At 36.3% G+C, this 22,808-nt stretch overlaps 3 protein-coding genes and 1 pseudogene across 3 annotated transcripts; 2 read left to right on the forward strand and 2 right to left on the reverse strand.

Moving 5' to 3' along the window:
• The first annotated feature begins 1,964 nt into the window (after positions 1-1,964).
• On the forward strand, positions 1,965-4,703 carry LOC120627723 (TATA-box-binding protein). The gene is made up of 4 exons (XM_039895747.1): positions 1,965-2,409; positions 3,069-3,199; positions 3,541-3,784; positions 4,337-4,703. Exons 1-4 carry the CDS (start codon positions 2,128-2,130, stop codon positions 4,610-4,612), a joined length of 933 nt encoding a protein of 310 aa, XP_039751681.1. The 5' UTR covers positions 1,965-2,127; the 3' UTR covers positions 4,613-4,703.
• A 610-nt stretch (positions 4,704-5,313) lies between these two features.
• LOC120627709 (eukaryotic translation initiation factor 3 subunit K) lies at positions 5,314-7,668 on the forward strand. Its single transcript, XM_039895736.1, has 3 exons — positions 5,314-5,685; positions 5,971-6,190; positions 7,484-7,668. Exons 1-3 carry the CDS (start codon positions 5,413-5,415, stop codon positions 7,633-7,635), a joined length of 645 nt encoding a protein of 214 aa, XP_039751670.1. The 5' UTR covers positions 5,314-5,412; the 3' UTR covers positions 7,636-7,668.
• A 3,373-nt stretch (positions 7,669-11,041) lies between these two features.
• LOC120627621 lies at positions 11,042-13,219 on the reverse strand (annotated as a pseudogene).
• A 3,966-nt stretch (positions 13,220-17,185) lies between these two features.
• LOC120627188 (histidine-rich glycoprotein-like) lies at positions 17,186-17,902 on the reverse strand. Its single transcript, XM_039895046.1, has one exon. It carries the CDS (start codon positions 17,900-17,902, stop codon positions 17,186-17,188), a length of 717 nt encoding a protein of 238 aa, XP_039750980.1.
• Positions 17,903-22,808: the final 4,906 nt, after the last annotated feature.

Below are 22,808 nucleotides of genomic sequence, written 5' to 3' on the forward strand. Positions count from 1 at the left end.
GATGTATGATATGAGTAAATTTTATTGGGAAGAACTTGTCCTCTAAATGTGACGACTACCGATTGGGTTGGAACCCAAGTCACAATGCCTTCTGTTATTTGCTTACGGTTAAGTCTTCTGGCTTTGAGCACCTCTCCACAGCCGGAAGGGAGATCAAGAGACTCAACAAATTCGTCCAGGTGCCATTCAACAGGAACTCCTCTTACTAGACCCATTCGAGTTATATTAAACGTAGGGATGTATGCCTTAAATTCTGCATTTTCTAAAATAGGGTTAGTAAGAAAGCTATTAGCTGCTTCCCCGCACTTAAATTCCACAGAGATCTTATTTCTACCTACGCTCTTAACACCGTCATTAACAATAGATTTAATTTTATTCTTATATAAAAATTGTCCGAATTTTATTGCCCTGATAGAAGAGCCGGCCGAGGGATCAGTCACTTCGCGTGATACGTAAACAACAAAAGGGCCTGAATCCGTGTCCAAGTATTTTTTAGATGCAACTTCTAGGGATGGATGGATATAAATTAACTGAATAGAGGGATTTGCAGATGCAGGATCACTGATAGATTTTTTAAATGAGGCGTGGATTTTCTCTTCTAGTGGTCGCTTGCGACCAGAGGAAGTCGGCGTACGCTGTGGGATTTCTACATGCTCCCCTGGATCAGGGGGCATGGGAGGATCTGCCTCCATGTTCCCCCAGCTTGGTACTTCGGCGGACGAATACAATAAGCAAGCACTTACCAACAACAAATATTGCACAAAATATTAACACAAAACTATAATATACTTTACACCAAAGTCTCTCTGACCCGTGCGTTAACCACAGCTATTAAAAAGACACTCAAAACAGTTATTATTTTTGTAACCGAAAATTTTATATTTGGCGGCATAAAAATTCAACGTTGTTTCGCGCCATCTTTTTTCCGAGTCTACAATTAAATAATTAAAGACATTGGCATTTGACACTGACACAAGCCATAATTTTTATTCCTTGTTTCATTCGATGCATTGGTAAAAAACTTCACCAGCCAAGCCGGAAGCCATCACAAGGCATAATCTAAATAATGTTCTTGAACTTTGAACACAGGTGGTTGTCTTTGTTAATTATCGTAGGTAATAAGATTACAAACAACATATTTTTTCTTCTCTTCAAGTTAGCCCTTGACTGCAATTTCACCTGGATAAGGGAAGAGAGACCCCAATTTTTTTTCCCAACTTGCCTTATGATGTTTAGTATATTCGTTACTTTTTAAAAGCTTTTTAGTATGTTTTAAGAATAGAAAAACACAAGTAGTATAATAAAAGAATGTTTTAATTATTTTATAATATTCTTACAAAAAAAACTCTAGAAACATATTTTTCATGTACCATTTTGTTCTAGTCTATGTTGTTTTCCTTTCTTTATTCGTTTTTCATTTTTTTTTTCACTGCATGAAATTGCTCGTAATTCACGAAAATCAATTCAATATTAGTAGCTATACTGTTCAGGCAATACTGTAATAAGTGTAATTGGTACCATTGTCATATTAAAAAATGCATGGTATAACATGACAATGGTGTACAGTGAAGTCTATCAGAAATTAACATTTATTTTTATGTAAATACTGCAAATTAAACATAAATCACTCTTGTGGTGCTTTTCTAAAAAGCAAAAGAAAAAAAAAAGATTTTCTCCTTTGTCATTTTTCGAATAGGATTGAAACACTTCCTTATTCACTGGTACGCCAAGCCCCGCGTCGTCGCCGCGCCTAAGAGAGTTCATGCTTCTTTTGCTTTGTAGCTTTTACGGCCAAATCCTAATACATTGCATCCTATCTAAAAGGTGTTAAAAAGTTGATTCTCAATTTGAGTTCTTAAGTTTGGGCGTGCAAGAATTTGAGAAATCCTAATAATCTGTGCATCTGGCTTAGATACCCTGCACTGTATGTAATCTGTGCACTGACTACTGACAAGTGACAACTGACAACATGTCCAAATTGAAAACTCAGAATCTTGCAAAGCAGTAAAGCCAAAGTTATATATATATTAAAAATTGCCTTAAGTTGTTTCTTGTTTTGTGTACCTAACAATTTGATTTGTAGATTCATAACATCAACTAATAACAGTGCAAAAATAGTCTACAAACATGGATCAAATGCTGCCGAGTCCGTACAATATACCGGGAATAGGTACCCCGCTGCATCAGCCTGAAGAAGATCAACAGATTCTACCAAATGCTTTGCAGCAACAGCACCAACAACAACAGGCCCAACAACAACAGCAACAGCATTCCTTGGCTTCCCTAAGCTCGTCGCCGCTGGCTGGATTTGGCGCGCAACTAATGGGTACCCCGCAACGGACTATTCACACCTATGCTCCAACCGCCAGCTATGCAACGCCTCAGCAGATGATGCAGCCACAAACTCCAGTATTTATCTTTTTAATATATTATACTCAAAATTTTGCAGTAACTTCATATTCTTCATTTTTGTTTGACATAATATTCCTACTCTCATATTCAAAAACTTAACCAAACTGAACATGCAGCGTAAATAAAAATTAGAGTATTGAATTCTTCAATAAAAAAATTGGTGGAACCTTCCTATATGCCTTACCCTCCTAATGTCTTTTATTTTTTACAAATAGGGGTGATGAACTTATCAAGCTAAGTATTATTATATTAAGTTACGATGTTGCAAATATTATATACGAGTAAATATTCAGAAAATGGTTATTTCATAGTATATTATAATATATCATGGTATTCTGCAAAGTAACGCCTGCATCTAACCAAAATTTGTTGTGTGTGTGTTATATATATAATTTATAATTATAATGAATATTTAAAAAAAGGAACTACACTATAACAAGTAATAGAAAGTAATTATTTGGTTCCAGGGAACTCAAACCCAACTTTTTTGTTGTTTCTTGGCATTATGGAAAATGTCCTACTGAAATCTAATTATATTTTTCTGATTTTAAAGAATTTATGGGGATTTTGATACAGTTGTGTTGGGAACCTAAAGCAAACAATTCTTTCATATTGTACAATGTACATACTTATAATATTACTCATTTATGTTACAGCAAAACTTAATGTCACCAATGATTACGGGGAGTACAATAGCCGGTCAACAGATTTTGGGTCAGGCCAGTCCTGCACCTATGACTCCTATGACACCACATTCAGCAGATCCTGGAATATTACCACAATTACAGTATGTATATTGTCTATTTTTCATATCTATTAAATTGAAAATGTTTATTTAATAAATAAAATTATAATGGGAAAATATAGCTCTCACTCACTCTCCCTCAATTAAAACCTAAATAATAAAAAATTAAATCATAAAGAATTCTTATAAAGGACCTTGAAATTCAGCATGTTTTGGCATACATAAAAATTATAGATTATTAATCAAGTCTGTAATTATTATGTGACTATAAATTATACTCACACTCATCCTAACTACACACTTCTTTACCTATAAAATAAAGTTCTATGAAGGTAATAATATATTTCTTACATCTAGTAATTTTGTATTTGCTATCATTTCAGAAACATAGTATCTACAGTAAATCTCAATTGCAAACTTGATTTGAAAAAAATTGCTTTACATGCCCGGAATGCTGAATACAATCCCAAGAGATTTGCTGCTGTTATTATGAGAATAAGAGAGCCAAGAACAACAGCTTTAATATTTTCGTCCGGTAAAATGGTTTGCACTGGTGCTAAAAGTGAGGAAGATTCCCGATTAGCTGCAAGAAAATATGCTAGAATTATTCAAAAACTAGGTTTTACGGTAAGCATAATAACTTTACTACCAAATAAGCTGTGATAGTTGATGACAGAAGGATTGTTATATCAAATCATTAAGTAAATAATTTACATGAATGAGTAAATATACAATTGTTTTGTTCTTTTTAAAAAAAGCTATTCCAACAAGTAATTTGACCCTTGCTCACAACAAATTTTTTAGTTTCAAATTTCATTTTTGCCTCTATAATAAATACATACATTGTGACAGGTTCGAGAGTTTTCACAAACTTATTTTCTGCTTAAATAACAAACATAGTGTATTGTTGTAAGAAACAAGTAACATCTAGATTTTCTATTATGTAGGAGGCTGTACATAAAATTTATACTATAAAAGTAATAAAAAATTTAGGGTAGGCAGTGGTTTTGTGAATGTATGTGATGCATGCCATTATTTTATCCTATAATCTATAGGAAAGAAGAAAGTGCAATTTCATCCACATAAACTCCTAAGATTTATTAAAATTTGTTATGCTATTATTTTTTATACTTTAATATTATCCAAATGGTGTAGTAAATTTAAGTTAATTTCTTACAGGCAAAATTTTTAGACTTCAAAATACAGAACATGGTTGGCAGTTGTGATGTCAAATTTCCAATTCGCCTTGAAGGCTTAGTGCTTACACACGGACAGTTTAGCTCCTATGAACCAGAGCTTTTCCCTGGACTTATATATAGAATGGTGAAACCTAGAATAGTATTGTTAATTTTTGTGTCTGGAAAAGTAGTGTTGACTGGTGCTAAAGTACGTCAAGAAATATATGAAGCATTCGATAACATTTATCCAATATTAAAAAGTTTCAAGAAACAATAGACTGATTGATGTTTAGTATAATATTTCCTCTTAACAATTAAGATATTTTTGTATGTTCTTGTTATTAAATAATAAATCTAAGTAAAGAATGTATTATTGCATTGTTTATTATTTTACTATTATTTTATTTCAATCATTTAATAACTTCTAATTGAGCTGCTGTACCGCTGTTAGAAAATGTTAGCTAATATTTAGCTAGCATGTTGTCATACATTGCTATTAATGTTATGTTAACATCATTAGAACAATAATAGTGGGAGCAACAAATCCTAGAAATATGTAACAAGATGTACTGAACTTAATTCTGCACCTTCATGGTTTGTATTTTTAACACTGACCTCTATTAATAAACACTTCTAATAATACGGGTATTTGATTAATGTAGGTAGATAAAATTCTATTTTATTTAAACAGCATGTGAAGAACAAATTACAGATGGCGTTTTGAAGTCTGTTGGCTTGTCATCAGTGAGGATACAAACACAACAATGGCTTAAAGTCAAAGATAATAAAATACTACTTTTTTAGTATACTTCTTCTGCTTAAGGTGTGCCTAATCAAAACGTTGTACTTCGCCAATGTCACTTTTAAGTATAGTTACGTGTATTTGGGATTATTATTATTGTGTATTAGCTATTTATTAAAGACTTGACTCCATGGCCATACAATATATTATAAAAAAAGTTGATTGTCAGACGCCTGTCAAATGTCAAGAGATCTACCTTTGGATGACCACGGTACACGCGTGAGGAATTCAGACATTTTCTTAGTGATAAATAATTAAGAATTTAACTACAAAACATGGCGGAAACAATGCGACAAACCGTAGCAACCATATTGAAGAGTATCGAGAGGTACAACCCGGCTAATCTGCAAACCCTAGAGCGTTACGTGGAAATGCAATCGAGGGAGAACACCTATGATTTGGAAGCGAATTTGGCTGTTTTAAAGCTCTACCAGTTCAATCCTGAGAATTTTAACCCTGATATTACTTGTCAAATACTATTGAAAGCGCTCACAAATTTTCCACATACCGACTTCACTTTGTGCAAGTGCTTACTCCTCGAGTCTGTAGTGAGTACTATACATAAAATTATTTGTACTATTAAGTTAAGGGGACGTTATTCTAGTAGTTTGCATGTTCGACTACGATTTACCGTTCCTGTTTCAATTTCCTACACAAAAAAAGATACAACCCTCGTAGTTTTCAGACATCTAGTACCTTAATATGTTCAGTTTTAAACTGTTGCTACTGCAAACAATATTATTATAAGCAATATTACCAATATGTGTCAAAGCCTGACATACCTCATTTTTTTTTATTGATGATTACTTTAACATTATTTATTATCATTATAGGTAGAAAATGAAACCATATCCCAAATTAAATACTTGGCTGATATCTTAGAGCAATGTGATTTTGCTCAATTCTGGAACAGAGTCCACCAAATGCCTGAACTGTGCAATCGTATCAGCAGCTTCCATGACTCCATACGCAAGTTTGTATGCCATGTTGTGGGCATCACCTTTCAGACAATTGACAAAAGCAACCTTGCTAATCTCCTGGGAGGAATAGATGGTAAGTACCTGTAAAACATTTCACCTTAATATTATAATTAGGTGTGACTCACCAGGCACCACATGGAAATTATGCACCTGGTGCATATACCTCTCATAAGATCCTAGTAGACAACGACAACCATTGGTTGCCTGGAAGAAATCGCTATGTAGCGAAAAGGCCACCAAATTGTACTCTCTTTATATGTATTTATATCTTTGTAACGACTTTTTTTTCCTTGGTGTACAATAAAAGTGTATTCATTCATTCATTCATTCACAACACATTGGGCCGCTTTTATATTGAATAGTAAAAATGGTCTCCAACGGAAGCCAATAGAGACAGTTTACCAGCACAAAGTTAAGATCTCACCAGGACCACAATCTCCAGTGATGAAGGAGCAACCAGAGAGAGAGATAGAACATGAGCTCTAATTCTCTAATGTTTTATTCATGTTGGGTGAAGATATAATATAGAATTATAAAGAATATTACAAAACTGTTATGAAAAATTGCTATGCAATGCCATATTCATACTATTTTATTTGTGTGCAAAATTACTAAGTGCGGGTCAATTCAGTCTATTCTTCATTATAGTCCTATGATGTGTCAAAAAACGACATTTTGACCAATTTATTTTGCACATCATCACTATTTGTGCTTATGCATTATGTGTGCAAAGAAAACAAATATATACAGAATATAAATAAACTCTACACACTGCTCAATGAGTACTAATAAGCCACACAACAAATGGAGCATAATGCAGTCTGGTTCCACCATAACATAACATATTTACCTTTGAGTATTGTTATTTATTTATTGATCACTTTAAGTTATATGGAATTTTAATATATGAATACATATAAACATAAATATATAAAAAAAGGATACATTATCAAAATTACTTAGCGCTTTTCGCGGAGTATAGCAAATTAAGCTTAATTTTGATAATATATCATGGATTTCCGCAAAGTAACGCCTGCTTCTATACAATATACAATACAAAAAAGGATACAAAAATCATTATTGTATATTGTTTTTTATTTATCTATTCAATAATAATATTATTTCCCAATAAATAAATTATGTGGTCTGTACCAAATTAATGAAGTGCTTATGATATTCCTTGATGGATTAACTGGGTAACCACTCCTGGCTTAATAGATCTCGTGCTGGTCATTCATATAGATGATAAAGCTGCCAATTTTCTATCTGTGAATCTATTAGATTCACATATTGAAAATCAGCATTCTTTTAATGTGATGTTAATACATAGATACTTTATAATTAATGACACAAATTCCATTTTCAGATGTGAGCTTAAAACACTGGGTTAAAAAGTATGGATGGAAGGATGAAGGTAACCTAATCTTCATAGCCACACAAGATGAAAACATCAAGACTAAAAACATCACAGAAAAGATTGAGTTCGAACACTTAGCACCTCTAATGGCGATTCTGTAACTTTTTTGAAATAAATTTTTTACTATAAAAATATAGTAATTAATTATTAAGGAAAGAAAATTAAAGGAAAATAAATAACCTCTTTTTAATTTGTTACTCAAAAAAAACTACGCATGTACATAGATTTATTAAAAATTAAATATTAATTTTTATCATCTATAGCATATAACAGCTGGAGTAAAGGCCTCTACTAAAGGGAGGGTTTACATTTGCTCTAATCACCACACTGCCCGTTCTCCATTTTATTCCATTTGTTGCCTCGTACAACACTCATAAGAAGAAGTGACAGCTGTATTCCGACCATTTATCACAACATGACATGTTATTATTCCATAGGGTTACATAGTCAAACAAGGATTCCATATTATCCTTAATATTATAAATGCGAATGTGTGTATGTTCGTTTCTCCTTCCTTTACGCCCTAACTGAGCAACCAATCAACTTGATGTTTGGCGAAGATCAATTAAGGCATCTTTTTATACCAGGATAACAAACGGTTCCCACAAAGTAACAAAGAATCGCTAAAATATTGCATACACCATGATATTTGATTAATTCATTATGAAAAACTTATTATTTATTTATATTCGAAGTGAGATTGGTATTTGTTGACAATAAATAAAACTGCACAGTCTAATACGCCAGTTGAAACGCCGAATTCCAATTCCAAAATCCAATCTAGCTATGGCACAAGGACTTACTAAAGCTCTGATTTGCCTATGACGTCATGAGTGCGGCAATGACACCCAGCGAGCGTTTACGCGGGAAATACTTTGTTTTTCTCTTTGATTTGTTAACGCCATTTTAAATTGTAAAAATGGTGCAAATTATGTTGTAGTTAAAATCAAGATGTACATATTGTACAATAAAAGATCTTCCATTATAAACTCTTCACATTTTGGAGAATACATTATTGATGATGTTTGGCGAAGCGGTGTCATCTAACCAATGGCGACTGACGCCCTGTAAATCATTTTGGCAGCCATAACCACTTCTCAGAGTGTACAACCAAGAAGAAGAATTTAACTAAGTGTAAACAATCTCAAGATGTACTTTTTCTAAAAATGTATTGAAAATTATTAAAACTGCTTTACAACTTTATCCACCTTGGCGTTTTTTCAAAAATAAATTTTCATAGAGATAGCTTGCATACTACTTATATATATGGCCCTTTTTATCCTGGGATAGTCAGGGTTCCTGCGGGACACTTAATAAACTGAAAAATTAGGATGAAGTAGCAGGCAACAGTAACAAAATAATGAACCTGCCTGCCTTCAGCGTACCTACCTATTTAATGCAATCCACTTGATATGAGAATACTTTAATAATATTGTTATTGTTATTTTGATCGCAAAAAATAGCCCGAAGTAGGGACTGCGAAGTTTTAAAGTGGGGTTCCTGGGATATTGTAGAACGGTTTTATAGATACAGGACACTTCCGAATGGTAAGTCTACAAAACGTAAAAAAATAAGAAACTACCGGTATATACCTACATTACCTACCTTTTATTTTAACTAGACCGAGTAACCGACAATACCAGAAAATACCCTACGGAAAATCTAAAAATAATGAAGTTGATAACAATTTGTGTTAAGAATATAGGAAGAATAAAACGATTCCTCTAAACTTACATTAAACTAAAATACCTACCGGTCCGCTTCAACATACCGAACCATTATTTATTTAAAAAACTATTTTAAATTTATTTATGCACGGAACCCTAGATCCGCGAGGAAGATTCGCACTTGGCTGTTTTTTTTGTTCTCCACGGTCTCCTTTTATGAATTCAGTATAACTCGGGTCTAGAATAATTTGCGATTAAGGTGTCAATTTTACTTATTACATAAGTAGGTAGGAACGTAACGCGTAGTAGGTACTTTAATTGGCTTTTATAAGTTTGAAAATGAAAATGACTTCTTTACAATAGTCTGCGTAAAAATAATTTTTGCGATAAATCCTTTAAAAGCATTTTTAAATTTCTTATAAACGCGCCACATTTTTATTTAGATACCAAAAGCTGTCATAAGTATAAGCTTATAGTTTACTAACTAGATAATATATTGAACTTTGTTGATGTTAATTTTAAATTCCTATTAGGTGAAACGTGAAAGGTGTTTCGTATAAGAATAAATATCTTTCTACCTAAAGGAATCACAATGTAACCTATTTTATCAAGCTACCTTGCACGCACTATACAAATTATATGTGAATAAGATAATTCAATTATCAGGAGTGTTATATATATTTATTTGTCTACTTTATCCCATTTTTTTATTTTATTTATTTCACTACAAGTTAGGTAAGTGATGATATATATATATATATATATATATATATGATGTTAGCGGTCTAACACGTTTGAGTCACTGCATTTCCTAATAAACCCAAAAACCTTATTGATGTCTGGGGGCCATCGTAAGTAGCCACGGTCGAAGACTCTCCCACCAGACAAGACCAGAGACAGTTCAGAAATTATAAATTCCAAAATTGCCCCTGTCGGGATCGAACCCGCAGCTTTCCACTGCTAAGAGCGTAGGCCACGGCGCGGCGCCGGGAGGTCGAAAGTATTGTGGAATCGGCGGGATATGAACCAGTCTGGCTGAGCAGTGAGCTAAGGTTGAGTTACTGAATCACGCGGTTGCAATTACATTGATGCAGAGTTGCTACATAGGAAAATTAGGTGTCAAAAAAAAAAAAACTATTACATAAATATTATAAAATTCTTCGAAGTGGGTCAAGCTGTAGTTATTGCAACACAATAATTATGTTGCAATTTTTTATTCAATCATTTCAATAACAAATCAGTTCAGAATTAAACATAAAGGGTAATTTTTCAGTCATCTCAGTCAAATTTATATAACAAGATCCATATATCTTCAAATTATTATTAAATCTTGATAATATTATTTTATTTATTTTAAGGTATATTGCTATAATTTTAAAAATAATAAAAATCATTGCTAATATAATCTTAAGAAGTCATACCTACTTTGCAGCCATCATTCACTGCAATTGCGAATGTCCGTAGCTTAGGTTCGAACCTTATTGGTGGTATTAACTCTTATTTAAGAAAGTCTATTAGATGGTTAAACTTAATATCTACATATAGGTAATTCATTCCGTAATACGTACTATTTAGTAGTAAAATATTATGGGTAAAATAACTGTCGCAAATTAGCCAAGATTCAAATCCTGTCGGCTGCGGGTTCCAAAATTTTGTACGTATTTTTAATTTATATTTTTGAGTACTACATATTATGTTTTCATTATGGCAAATAATATATCGTGTATATTTATGTTTAAATTAACAACATTTATTTAGAAATATTCAACAATGGCTTATTTTAACTGAGAAGTATATAAAAATATAAAACACAGTATTAACTAGTAGGAACTCATCTTCCTTATGCTTTCTTTCCATGGCTGTAACCGAACTCTTTGCCTCCAGCGTGTCCCGCTTTCTTGCCGTGATCGTGATGATGGGCGTGATGCTCCTCGTGTCCGTGGTGACCTTTATGCCCTTTGTGATCTTCATCGTAATGTCCTTTGTCATGTTTGCCTTTCTTGCCGTGATGTTTTTCGTGATGACCCTTTTCATGATGGCCACCCTTCTTGTGGTGTCCTTCCTTATTGTCATGATGACCATGGAAATCGCCATGCTTGTGATGATGACCGCCCTTGTGGAAGTCGTCGTAGAATTTATGTTCTTTATGGTACTCATCCTTGTGAGACTTGTGGTGGTAACCAGTTGTCTTTGAGCCTTTCTTGTGGCCTTTCTTGTGTCCAAACTTGCCCCCCTTGTGCCCGTGCGCCGCTTCGTGATGCTCGCCATGGTGGTCATGTTCGTCGTGATGTTTCTTTTTATGCCCACCATGTTCGTCATGATGCCCTTCGTGATGGTGTTTCTGATGGTGGCCCTCTTCGCCTTTGTCGTGGTGATGATGCGATTTGTATCCTTTGTCTCCCTTTTCTCCTTCTTCTTTGTGGTGGTCGGCGTGATGTTCGTGACCGCCGCCTTCTTCTTTATGACTACTATTACTCTTTGCCGGTTTTTTTTCCGTTCCAGACGAAGTTTGGTCAAGGGATTTTTCTGCTTCTCCTTTCGCATGAGTTGCTTCTGCTTTCGCATCAGTTGCTTCGGGTTTGACGTCAGTTGCGGCTGGTTTCGCGTCAATTGCGGCTACGGCTACATCTTCTACTTTTTTAGGTTCATTTTCAACATGTCGTGCAACCGCCGCTATTAGACCCCATGCTAACAGCACAATCAATAACGATTCCTTCATATTGCCTGCAAGTAAAAAAAATATTATTACATCAAATCATTTATTCCAGTTATAGTTATTTATTTTCTTAAATTAAAAATCTTGTCTTACTAGAAGGTATGGCTGTAAGGAGAGCCAGGCGTGTTGTGTTATGAACGTTTCTACAGATTGCATTTATAGATAATGCCGCTTTCGTCGGTTGCCGATTACAGAGATCTTTGGCAATCACATTGCTTCTCATTTCTGGACGAGTGACTCTGTCGGTTATAGTGACGACATTCATTATTCACTGTAAATAAATTAGTTCCGTAAAACCCACAGTGCTCACAAAACGATTTTGTTAGAAATTGTAACAAAAATATTTCTCAAAACGAAAAAGTAAGTTTTTTTTTCAGTAGCCAAATGAATACATAATTAAAATGAACTATAAATTATAATTTTGGTATAAAGGTAAAAAAATAATTCTGAATGGAATTTGAAAAACAATTTTATTATAATTTAGGTAGGTATTTATTTACACGATACTGACGGTCATAGTATGTATATAAAAAACAAGTAATAGCTATCATTAAAATAAGAAGTTCAGTGCTTTCCGTGGTGGAATCCCCAGTGCTTATGGTCCTCATGGCCACCCTTCTTCCCATGGTCGTGGTGATGATGATGATGCTCTTCATGTCCGTGATGGCCTTTGTGTCCTTTGTGGTCCTCATCGTAATGATGTTTATCGTGATGCCCTTTCTTTCCGTGATGATGCTCGTGGTGGCCGGAGTCGTGGTGGCCGCCTTTTTTGTGATGACCACCGTGATCTTCGTGGTGACCGTGGTGGTGGCCGTGCTTGTGGTGTTTCCCTTCCTTGTGGTGATCGTCGTAGAAGTGGTGATCCTTGTGGTATTCGTCCTTGTGGTATTTCTTGTGATAGCCTTCGGTTTCCTCCCCTTTGTCGTGATGCTTCTTATGGTGGTGTTTGCCGCCCTTGTGGTGGTGGCCGTGTTCGTGGTGGTGCCCGTGGTGGTCGTCTTCATCCCAGTGCTTCTTATGACCGCCGCCGTGTTCGTGGTGGTGGCCTTTGTGATGGTGCTTGTGATGCTCGCCGTGGTCGCCTTTGTGATGATGGTGATGCCCTTTGTGGCCTTTGTGGCCCTTCTCCCCGTGCTCGTGGTGGTGGTGGTGGTGATGTTCTTTGCCGCCGCCCTCCTCGTGGTGATGTCCTTTGTGGTGGCTAGCCGCAGCGACTAAGTCAGATTCTTGCTGGCCGATTTCTCGTCCGGAACAAGCGACTAAAACGCATCCCAACAAAGTAAGGGCGACAAGCGTCCTCATTTTTGTCGCTCTCTTGGCTTTCTACGTTTAAGGTTTTAACACTATGACTGAACTGGCTTTACAACTGAACGAGAGGGCATTTATATCAATCATTAAAGTAGCTGATTGCAGCTGGTGAAATTTCCGGGCAAGGACGCCGCTACGACCGTTCCGCCCATAGCATTCGTTTGTTACGAAATTAAAACGCACTTTTAATGTTAGATATTGATAAAAATTCTTTGTGACCTTACTTTAAAAAACCTACGTAAGGTGACAACGTCTTCTGTGACCAGTTAACGTTAACTGTGTAAAGTCGTGCGTTTAAAATTTGACCCAGTAGTTACTAGGTAAGGAGTACAAAAGGTTTTTTGTTTTATAAATAATCGCCGGAATTGATTAAGGTACTTAATAATAATAGAATAATTAGAATAGAGTTTTCTTCCGATTCCGAACAAAATAAGTTTAAGACTAAAAATATTAAATGCGATAAGATTACATTTAATTCTAGGGCCAGTAGCTAGTACGTACCTATTTCAAAATACTTATAATAGGTAGTATAGTAATAGGTAGATAGAAACTAAGACTTCATTGTAAACGTCATATGATAAAAAAGAACTGTACATAGAGACAATATTTTGAAGGTGCATAATAAAGTTAAATAATTATTATTAAAATATTACCGATAATAGAAAACCGATTTTACGATGGCGAAGTAAACTTTGTCGTCTTGCACTGACAATAGATTCATCTCAGATGAGTCTTTTAACAGGCTGATCCATCAAAAGCAATGTGTACCTACCTTGACCTGTACCCTAGATAGATCTTATAGAAATTTGTAACAGTGAACGCTTTTTTCGTTGGCACACAATTGGCTTGCTAAAAATTTATTCGTTGGTAATTACCTGACAAGTAGGTACTATTAGATACCTTAATAACTCTGAGATAATACCTACTTTCCGTGGAGGGCTTAATCTGTAGCTCATCTATACAAGAGGCGGCCTAAGCCTAGCGTTAGGTGTCAAAAGCCTGATGATCAACCTATGCAAGTTTTATAGCAACAAATATAACAATGCGCTATCCGAACATTTATCCATTCATTTGTTGAAAATAATTCACTCTCTCTTTTGTCACTTTTATGGTTTTCGATTTGCCTTAGGTACCTATTCTACAATATGTCTTAACCAGGCATTCGACTTGGGTCCACATTACAACTGCTTGCGCTACCGGAACTACCACATTATCTTATATCAACCCTAAAATGATAAGGTAGATACACAACACTGCACCAGAAAGCGAAATCGCTAGATCCTTCATAGTCTGTCAACATTTTATGACCGAACAGATTCATGTCCAGCATGAAGGTCCATAGATTGATAAGATCATGATGACTGCAATTTTGGACTGTTTAAAAGTTATTATTTAATCGTGAGGTGATTCAAATGAATTCTGAGTATCGATACTAAGCAAAGGCTTTCAGACCAGACCAGACCAGAGTAATTTTAGAAAATAAAATATCCTAATTGATTCGATAACTGCCTACTTGGTCTATCCACTGCTAAGTGTATGTGCAAGAGGGTGTGGATATGATGGTCGAACCTAAGATGTTGGTATTGGTGCCCCACGCCCCTCTTTTCCCTTTTAAGATCAATATTAAAAATAATCATGGCACAATTAATATGCGGGGTTTGTTATAGACGTCCAGAAATTTCAGAAGGCTTCAGTATATGTTCCTTATTCTAATATAAAGCCCGGATCTGGTCTAAGCTGTATGGCTGCTTTTCTAGGCCCAATACTTTGTGTACTTAGGTATTTAGAAAGGGATACTGTCTATTAGCTTTCAAGCTTCAGGGAAGTATCTACACTCAAGATGATAAACATTCTCTATGGTTCCTGACTACCTACAAGCTGATACCGATGTGAGCTAGGTGCATCAGGTACAAAACCTACGCTTCCACGATTATAAATAACGCTAAAATAGCTTCCACGATTATAAATTTTCAAAAGTACTATCTACAGTTCGTATGTTTACATTTTCTAAGGCAATGCACTGATTCAACTTCGTTAAAATTAAGCTTGAATTCTTTGCGTTAATTACCACTGACGTAATAGTGTTTATAACTGCTTGTCATAGGTATTTTAGACGGACTTGTGTTACTTATGTCTAGTAGTTTTTTACCACGTAGATGGGACCCACTTATGCTGCGTTTTGCAGTGCATAGTAGCCTGGAGCCTCAACATCCATCCGTTTTCCAAGCTTCGTTTCAGCGTCACAACTCGTTTAACTATGTTGGTAACTCTAGTTCTTCGAACATAGCTCTCTCCATTGTCCGCCTAGTGAAACTTTTGTTCTTTGTGCCACATAAGAAACATGGTTTCTTTTAGTTAGCAACCGTGTCTCGTGCCTACGGTAGGCATAGGAAAAGAATAATAGAGCTTTTTGTGACAGAGCTCTTCCGGGGTACTTAGTACTGCCATTCTTATTTCTGCGTTAGTTAAATATGGACACAGGGCACCGAATTGCGCGTCGTAGGAGATGTTCCTGGCATGCCATGAAAAAGTGTTGCTCTGGCGATGGTGTTCCACTTAGCATCAGGTGGCCTATCTGCTTAGTCCGTAAATTAATACTATAAAGAAACAAAATATCTTAATTTTAAAACTATCGTTCATGAAAATTTTTTTTGAAAACTGCAATCGTAATTCGGCTTACTAAACAATGTTTCTCAATGTTTATCGGCATCGATGAGAAGCTGATGTCGCAACTTGGATTGTCGCCTGACGAAAACGGAACAATAGTTTAGTTTTTTTCTTTTTTTATATACAAATCCATAGCTACTTATATTATAAATGTGAAAGAGTGTCTGTTTGTTTATTAGTTTTTTCGTTTGTTGCCTGTGTTCTGCTCAAACATGATTCTTAAGAAACTTGGTATTTGCCAAGTATATATATTAAGTAGGTATATGTAGCTTGTATCCTGGAGATAGATATACGATACTTTTTATACCGGAAAATATTTATTATATCCCGGAGAATATTTTGTTTCATATTTAAAAAAAAACTTGTTTTGTACGTTGTACCTACTTAAGTACAGCTTAACCAATCTTGGAAAAATTTGGATACCTTCACACATTCAGGACAAACTTGGATAACTGCATGTAAGGCCTGCGGAATTTTTTAAACTGCTAAAATACCGCAGAAGATGTATATTTCATAAAAACACTTACTATCTCCCTGCACTTACTATATCGCTAGCCACCCAAGACGAAGACGTGCCGGCAAGCGGTTCAGCGTTCTAGTACGATGCCGCCTAGAAACTGATAAGGGCTTAACCCTTTAATATAACTGCCCTACCCCTAAAAAGGTAAGCACGATACAATGCACTCCATGCATCGTCAACCTCACTGCTGAGGGTTGTGATCCTTGCCATGAAATATCCTATATCTGACCTGTCTGGCGTGGTGCAGAGCAATGTGAACAGGTCACAGGTTTCCAGTGGTTATGCGCTACATGCATTAAAAATATGAGTAGGTTTTCCAAAATAAGGTTTAAATTACGTAAGTATACCATTGACGTCACACGTTTAATAACGATCTGGTGAACGATCTAAAGCTCAATTTTGGTATATGGAATAATAAAATTGTGTTTTAGATCTATTTCACTACTTTTCATAGAGATAAAAAGTAGTCTATTGCACTCTTCGACGTATCTATAAACTATTATAAAAAATCTCAGTACCCGTTACATTATACCGTTGCTGCGTGAAATAAGAAAAACATTCTTGCATTTATAAAATTACCTTGGTTTTAGAAGGGATAATAAAGAATATTCTTATTTGTAGTGAAGAGAGGATATGCATTATTAAATAAGGAATAACTAATATGGTTTAAGGATTATATTAATCACGGTAAAAAAGTATGAACAATAACAATAATATTAACAAACTTCATAACTGGTAACAAAACATTGTAACAACTACATTTGAACAACCCTTTAATGTTTCTCATGGTGTCCCCAGTGTTTGTGATCCTCATGGTGACCCTTCTTGCCGTGGTCGTGATGACCGTGATGATGGTCATCGTGCCCATGGTGACCGTGGTGATCGTGGTGGCCTTCGTCGTGGTGGCCTTTGTCGTGGTGGCCGTGATGCCCGTGGTGGCCTTCATGGTGTCCATCGTGATGGTGGTGACCCTTCTTGTGGTGTCCCTCGTCATCGTGGTGGTGTCCGTGGTGGTGTCCATGCTTGTGGTGCTTGCCCTCGTGGTGGTGGCCGTCGTGGAAGTGGTGGTCTTTGTGGAAGTGGTCCTTGTGGTGCTTCTTGTGGTAGCCGTCTATGTGCTCGCCTTTGTCGTGGTGTTCGTGGTGGCCGTGCTTGCCGCCCTTATGGTGGTGACCATGCTCGTGGTGTTCGCCGTGGTGGTCGTGTTCATCCCAGTGTTTTTTGTGGCCGCCACCATGTTCGTGGTGGTGCTCGCCGTGGTGGTGCTTGCCGTGGTGGCCTTCGTCCCCCTTGTGGTGGTGGTGGTGTCCTTTGTGACCCTTGTGCTCGTGGTCACCGTGGTCATGGTGGTGGTGCCCGTGGTGGTGGTGTCCCTCGCCGTGTTCGTGGTGGTGACTGGCCGCGACCGCCTGGTCAGCCTCCGCGTCTCCCTCGAGAGCGCTGCATAGCGCCACTGCGCACAGCACTCCCAACAATATAAACCCTCTCATAATCGGCGGTGGTCTGTATCGGAAGTCCGGTTGGAACTGACCTCTGCACGCTACTTGTCTGTTTTATATTAGTTGATGCTAGTATAGTTTAAGGCGGTGGAGAAATATTTTTATTCCGCAACTGCCTATCTCGGTTCACGGACAATCAAATAAAGCACACTGTTTTTTTAGATATCGTTTATAATATATATCGACTACTATTTCATTTATCTATTTCGCCGTACGTTAGTATTATCAGGTTCTTCATAATATGTGACTCCACCTGTGGCCTTTCGCCTTTGGGTTTTTATTTAAAGTAAGTAATCGCGAAAGCTTCAAATCTTGAATCTAAAAGTATAACTTCCAACAAATCTATAAGAATGCACCCAAATACGGGATAACATTTATTACATTATTATTTATTTATATTATTATTTATTTATTCGCAGTTATGCATATTTTAACAATTAAAATGTTCTTTAAATTAATTAAGTTAGTCTTTCTTTTGGGCATGGGTCAGTAGGTACTTTTATAAGGGTTTCTTTCTTTCCAGGTCGTAACACTAATAAAGTCAATAATACACCTATAGTCTAAGTCATATTTCCTTTACTCATATTTAAAATTGTATTCAATTCAATATACCTACTTGATTGACAGCTTATAATCTCGAACCATTCGGAAATTATCTGCTTAGTGGATCCATTCGCGTTAGGGACACCGCTGTTTGGATAGCGTTAAACAATTCTTCCGAACGACTAAACTTGTTTAATGCACGCCCTTGCTCCATACGTCCGGTATCTTCAATTACAATAAGTCTCTGTTTGCATATTCAGCTCGATTATACACGCTTTAGAGTTTATCTGCGATTTTTTGATATATAGCTTAGAGGAGATTACAACAAGGCAGGTAGGTACGCCAGGTGGGTGTCTACGAGTAGGAATCTTCTCACATGATAGAAACGTTTCTATTGTTTGAAAAAATTGCAAGTTCGAGTGTTATTATGTTGTTCGTATATCATCGTTATCAACCCAGTAAGAACCTACTACAGGACACGGGTTTCCGTGGTGGGTTTAGACCGTAGTCCACAACGCTGGCCGAGTGCATATTGGTAGACTCCACTAACCTTTGCGTTATGGGAAATCTCGGGAATGTAGGTTTCCTCACGATTCTTTCACCGTTAAAGAAAGTTAATATTTTAAATTCCCTAAAGTAAAAACAGAATTTAAAGAGGTTAGGCTGTTGTCCACCACGCTACACAAGTGCGGATCGGTACACTTCACACGTCTTTGAGAACATTATAGAGAAATCTCTGGCATTCATGTTACCTCACAATGTTTTCTTTCACCTATAAAGCAAGTGATATTTTAAATTCCATTAATTAAAAACGTAACGTTAACGTTCAAAACTCGGAACAGTTACAGGTAAGTGCCGTAGATCGATCTCGGTCACCCCGAAAGCGGAGCTCTTACAACTAGACTTCATTGCTTCGTAGCTAATACCTATTGTATCTCTCTATCTCTAACTATCTCTCTATCTATATGCTCCATAACAATTGGTTGATAATAAAGAATTGTTAAGAAAGATTCGGTATCCATTGACTGTGCAAACTTTTAACGTTACACTAGTACCTACATCACACTATACAAAAGTGTCGCGAAGCTATCACGAAGCACTTGTATGTACGTACGGCTACGTTTCTCATCGATAGCCTATAACAGTCCACGGTTGGACTAAAGGCCTCCCCATACTGGGCAAAGGGTTGGTGATCGAAGTAGATGGTATTACGTATCAACGTTTTTTAAAGACAGTGTAGAGCACGTACCTCAGCAAGTATCTCAGGTAAGGACAGACGCTATAGTTGGCGTACGTCAAGCAATAAGGATTTCTCACAATAACCGCTAGCCTCTTAAGACGCTGTTAAATCAATTCACAAAGTTATACTTCCAGAATATTCGTCTAAATTAATAAAATACCCATTAAAAACATAACTATATAACTAATATCTCTTTTGCAAAAATTTGGAAATAATTAACGATTATGTAGCACTACTGAATTAGCAATTAAACATATTAGAAAATCATCATCAACCGGCCCACTACGGGGCACGAATCTCCTCTCAGAGTGAGGTTTAGGCCGTAGTCTATCACACTGGCCAAGGATTGTTAGACTTCACACGCTGTTGAGAACATGATGGTGAACTCTCATGCATGCAGGTTTCCACAAGATGTTTTCCTTCACCCTTTAAATCAGGTGACATTGAAATTGCTTTAATTAAATCGCACATAACTCCGAAATGTCAGAGGTGCGTGCCGCTCGATCTCCACGAAAGCCGAAGCCTTACCCACTAGGCTATCACGGCTTTAAGCTTACAGAAAATAACAAGTTATATGTCATGTATACGGTTAAGTAAAAGCACGAGGCTTCTGCGAACACTTACGCAACTTTTCAGACCCAATCAAAAAGTTGCGTAGGTGTGTAGGTACACAGAAAATAAGTAAAACTTCAGTGATCCTCAGTGAGACAGAAGGCGGTGTCCCGGTTTGAAAAAATTCTAAAGCATTGTCTTTTACAACTTGGTTGCCTAGAAGACATTGGTTGCCTAAATATTTAAAGATAAGGCCGCTAAATTGTATCTTCTACCTTAATCGATCGGTTGTATTTGCACTTAAACAATATTTTTATGAGGCGTACATATTGTACAATAAAAGTGATCATTCATTCATTTAGTATAGGTACGTGAGCAAATAACAAATTAATACCTAAAGTGCTGGATTGGTGGACTGATTATGTATTAAGACTGACATCATAAGAGTCAAAAACCTAATCATAAGCGGCGCATATAAAATAACTAAGTATATGTTTTGCGCGTTGAGCTGTTTTGGGAGGGGTTTTTCGAAAACCTTAGGGACCAGTCTGGCCTTGTCCAGACCGGAAAGGACGGTCGCTCGCCGTGGCTCTGTACCAACGTTCATAGTTTCAGATTGATCTATCCCTATCGTACCTACAATTTTTTATTCCACTACAAGTTAGCCCTTGACTGTAATCTCAATTGGTGGTAAGCCATGATTCAGTGGAAGATGTTAGCTGGCTAAACCGCTTGGGAGTATGGCAGTTATATCCCTAATTGGTTTCTACGCGACATCGAACCGGAACGTTAAATCGCTAACGTCTTTGTCGGTAGGGAGGTAACTATAGCCACGAGCGAAGCCTTTCTTATTTTTTTATTGGTAATAGACTAGCGCTTGACCACAATCTTACCTGATGGAAAGTGCAGGTGTGGCCTAAGAGGGGACGCTCTTGCCTAAAAGATGCCTATTCACTCTTTTTATAAAGATACCCAGGCTCCCACAGGACCAGAAACAATTCAGAAATTATAAATTCCCAAAGTACCCCTGTCGGGAATCGAACCCGTGATCTCAGAATTAAAACGACATCGTTCACTGCTGCGCCAGGAAGGTCGTCAACATTTTTGTGTTACAATTAACTCTGACGGCTATATTTGAAATAACAGGCCACCTATCTTACCTATAGGAGAGGGGATTCAGATCTTTGACTCAATCATATGCTGCTTTCATGCAGGTTTGCGGGTTGCTATTAAGTTCAGGTGCTTCACCCCTTCCACCGATTGACGTCAACTGCTGGACATAGGTCGTGTCAGGCCACCTTGTTTGTCCAACGCTGCGTTTACCGGCGCGGGGTCGCCATCCAAGCTCCTTGCGACCCCAGCGTCCATTGGTGCTCCTATTTACTCCAAAAAGGAAAAAGAAAGTATTCTTACAAATGTAGAGGCAGCAATATTTTGAAACATTTGGCAGCTGAATCGGGAATTGTAGTCAGACAATACCAATCACAGTTACTAAATATCTAATTTTATGAGATAATAGAATCATTTGATTAGAATCCGTGTCAGAGGAATGTTCTTGTTTGGTTGTACATTATAGCTACTTCACTAGTTGTTCACTAATTTCAACACTATTCATAGCTGCTAGCATTTTTTATAAGATAGCATTGATATTATAATTCACACTTGATTTGTAAAACTTAATTGTATCCATTACAATTTTAGCAAACCTAGGTTCTATTGACAGACGATTGCGTGGTTTAAACTAAATAATTAAAAGGTATACAAGGTTAGTTGTATTGTTGTATTGTTGTGATATATAGGTAAGTAGGTAGCTATCACTAATACTTGATTGAGAGAAAATTATAAGTTTAAATGACAAAAAAGTTAAACAATGTTAAAGAAAAATAACAACACTATATTAACTAATTGGTATTACTAGAAATCGCATTAACACGTGTATTTGCGTGCGTATCATCTGGATTGTGTTTTTTTTTTATTTGACCTAGGACCATAAACTTTTTTCTTCTGCCTTATTAATCCGTGACCCCGTGTCTATAATATTATATATGCAGTGTAAAATAAAATGAAATTAAGGATACGGTAAATTTTTATTCTCTACACTTATTATATCCCAGCGGCGTTTACCAACTTGTATGACTGTTAGGTACATAATATACCTATATCTATAATTTTAAGGTCTGTAGATTATAGTTCCATAAAGATAGATATCAGTTGTACTAGAAAAATCGTACGTGATTACGAATTGGAAACGAAAGTACCCATTCCAGGACCCGTAGTTTGCAGACACGTTTAGGAAACGTTCAAATAGGATATATCATATACGAAATTTTTTTTAGTTGGCAATAACCCTCAGTTGCTCAATAAATTACCTACAAGTTAAATGAAATGCTAAATTTATTGTACTAGAGGCTCTCAAGAAAAGTAATTCCAATTTCAAAATCTCGTTATTCGTAGTAGAAAATGATAAACCACAACACAATTTTTAAAATGTAAATGAGTATCTATCTACACATACAGAGGATACAAATGATGGCCTATTGGCGCAATGGGCAGCGATTCTGC

Source organism: Pararge aegeria, chromosome 11 (genome assembly GCF_905163445.1).
Source record: "Pararge aegeria chromosome 11, ilParAegt1.1, whole genome shotgun sequence".
Taxonomy (NCBI): Eukaryota; Metazoa; Arthropoda; class Insecta; order Lepidoptera; family Nymphalidae; genus Pararge; species Pararge aegeria.

What these genes read in the sequence shown, in the direction of transcription:
- LOC120627188 (XM_039895046.1), bottom strand. Translation starts at nt 17,902, where the DNA reads ATGAGAGGGTTTATATTGTTGGGAGTGCTGTGCGCAGTGGCGCTATGC.
- LOC120627709 (XM_039895736.1), top strand. Translation starts at nt 5,413, where the DNA reads ATGGCGGAAACAATGCGACAAACCGTAGCAACCATATTGAAGAGTATC. An exon ending in GCTTACTCCTCGAGTCTGTA is followed by an intron (nt 5,686 to 5,970) that starts GTGAGTACTATA and finishes TTATCATTATAG; the next exon opens with GTAGAAAATGAAACCATATC. An exon ending in TCTCCTGGGAGGAATAGATG is followed by an intron (nt 6,191 to 7,483) that starts GTAAGTACCTGT and finishes TTCCATTTTCAG; the next exon opens with ATGTGAGCTTAAAACACTGG.
- LOC120627723 (XM_039895747.1), top strand. Translation starts at nt 2,128, where the DNA reads ATGGATCAAATGCTGCCGAGTCCGTACAATATACCGGGAATAGGTACC. An exon ending in TGATGCAGCCACAAACTCCA is followed by an intron (nt 2,410 to 3,068) that starts GTATTTATCTTT and finishes TTTATGTTACAG; the next exon opens with CAAAACTTAATGTCACCAAT. An exon ending in GGAATATTACCACAATTACA is followed by an intron (nt 3,200 to 3,540) that starts GTATGTATATTG and finishes CTATCATTTCAG; the next exon opens with AAACATAGTATCTACAGTAA.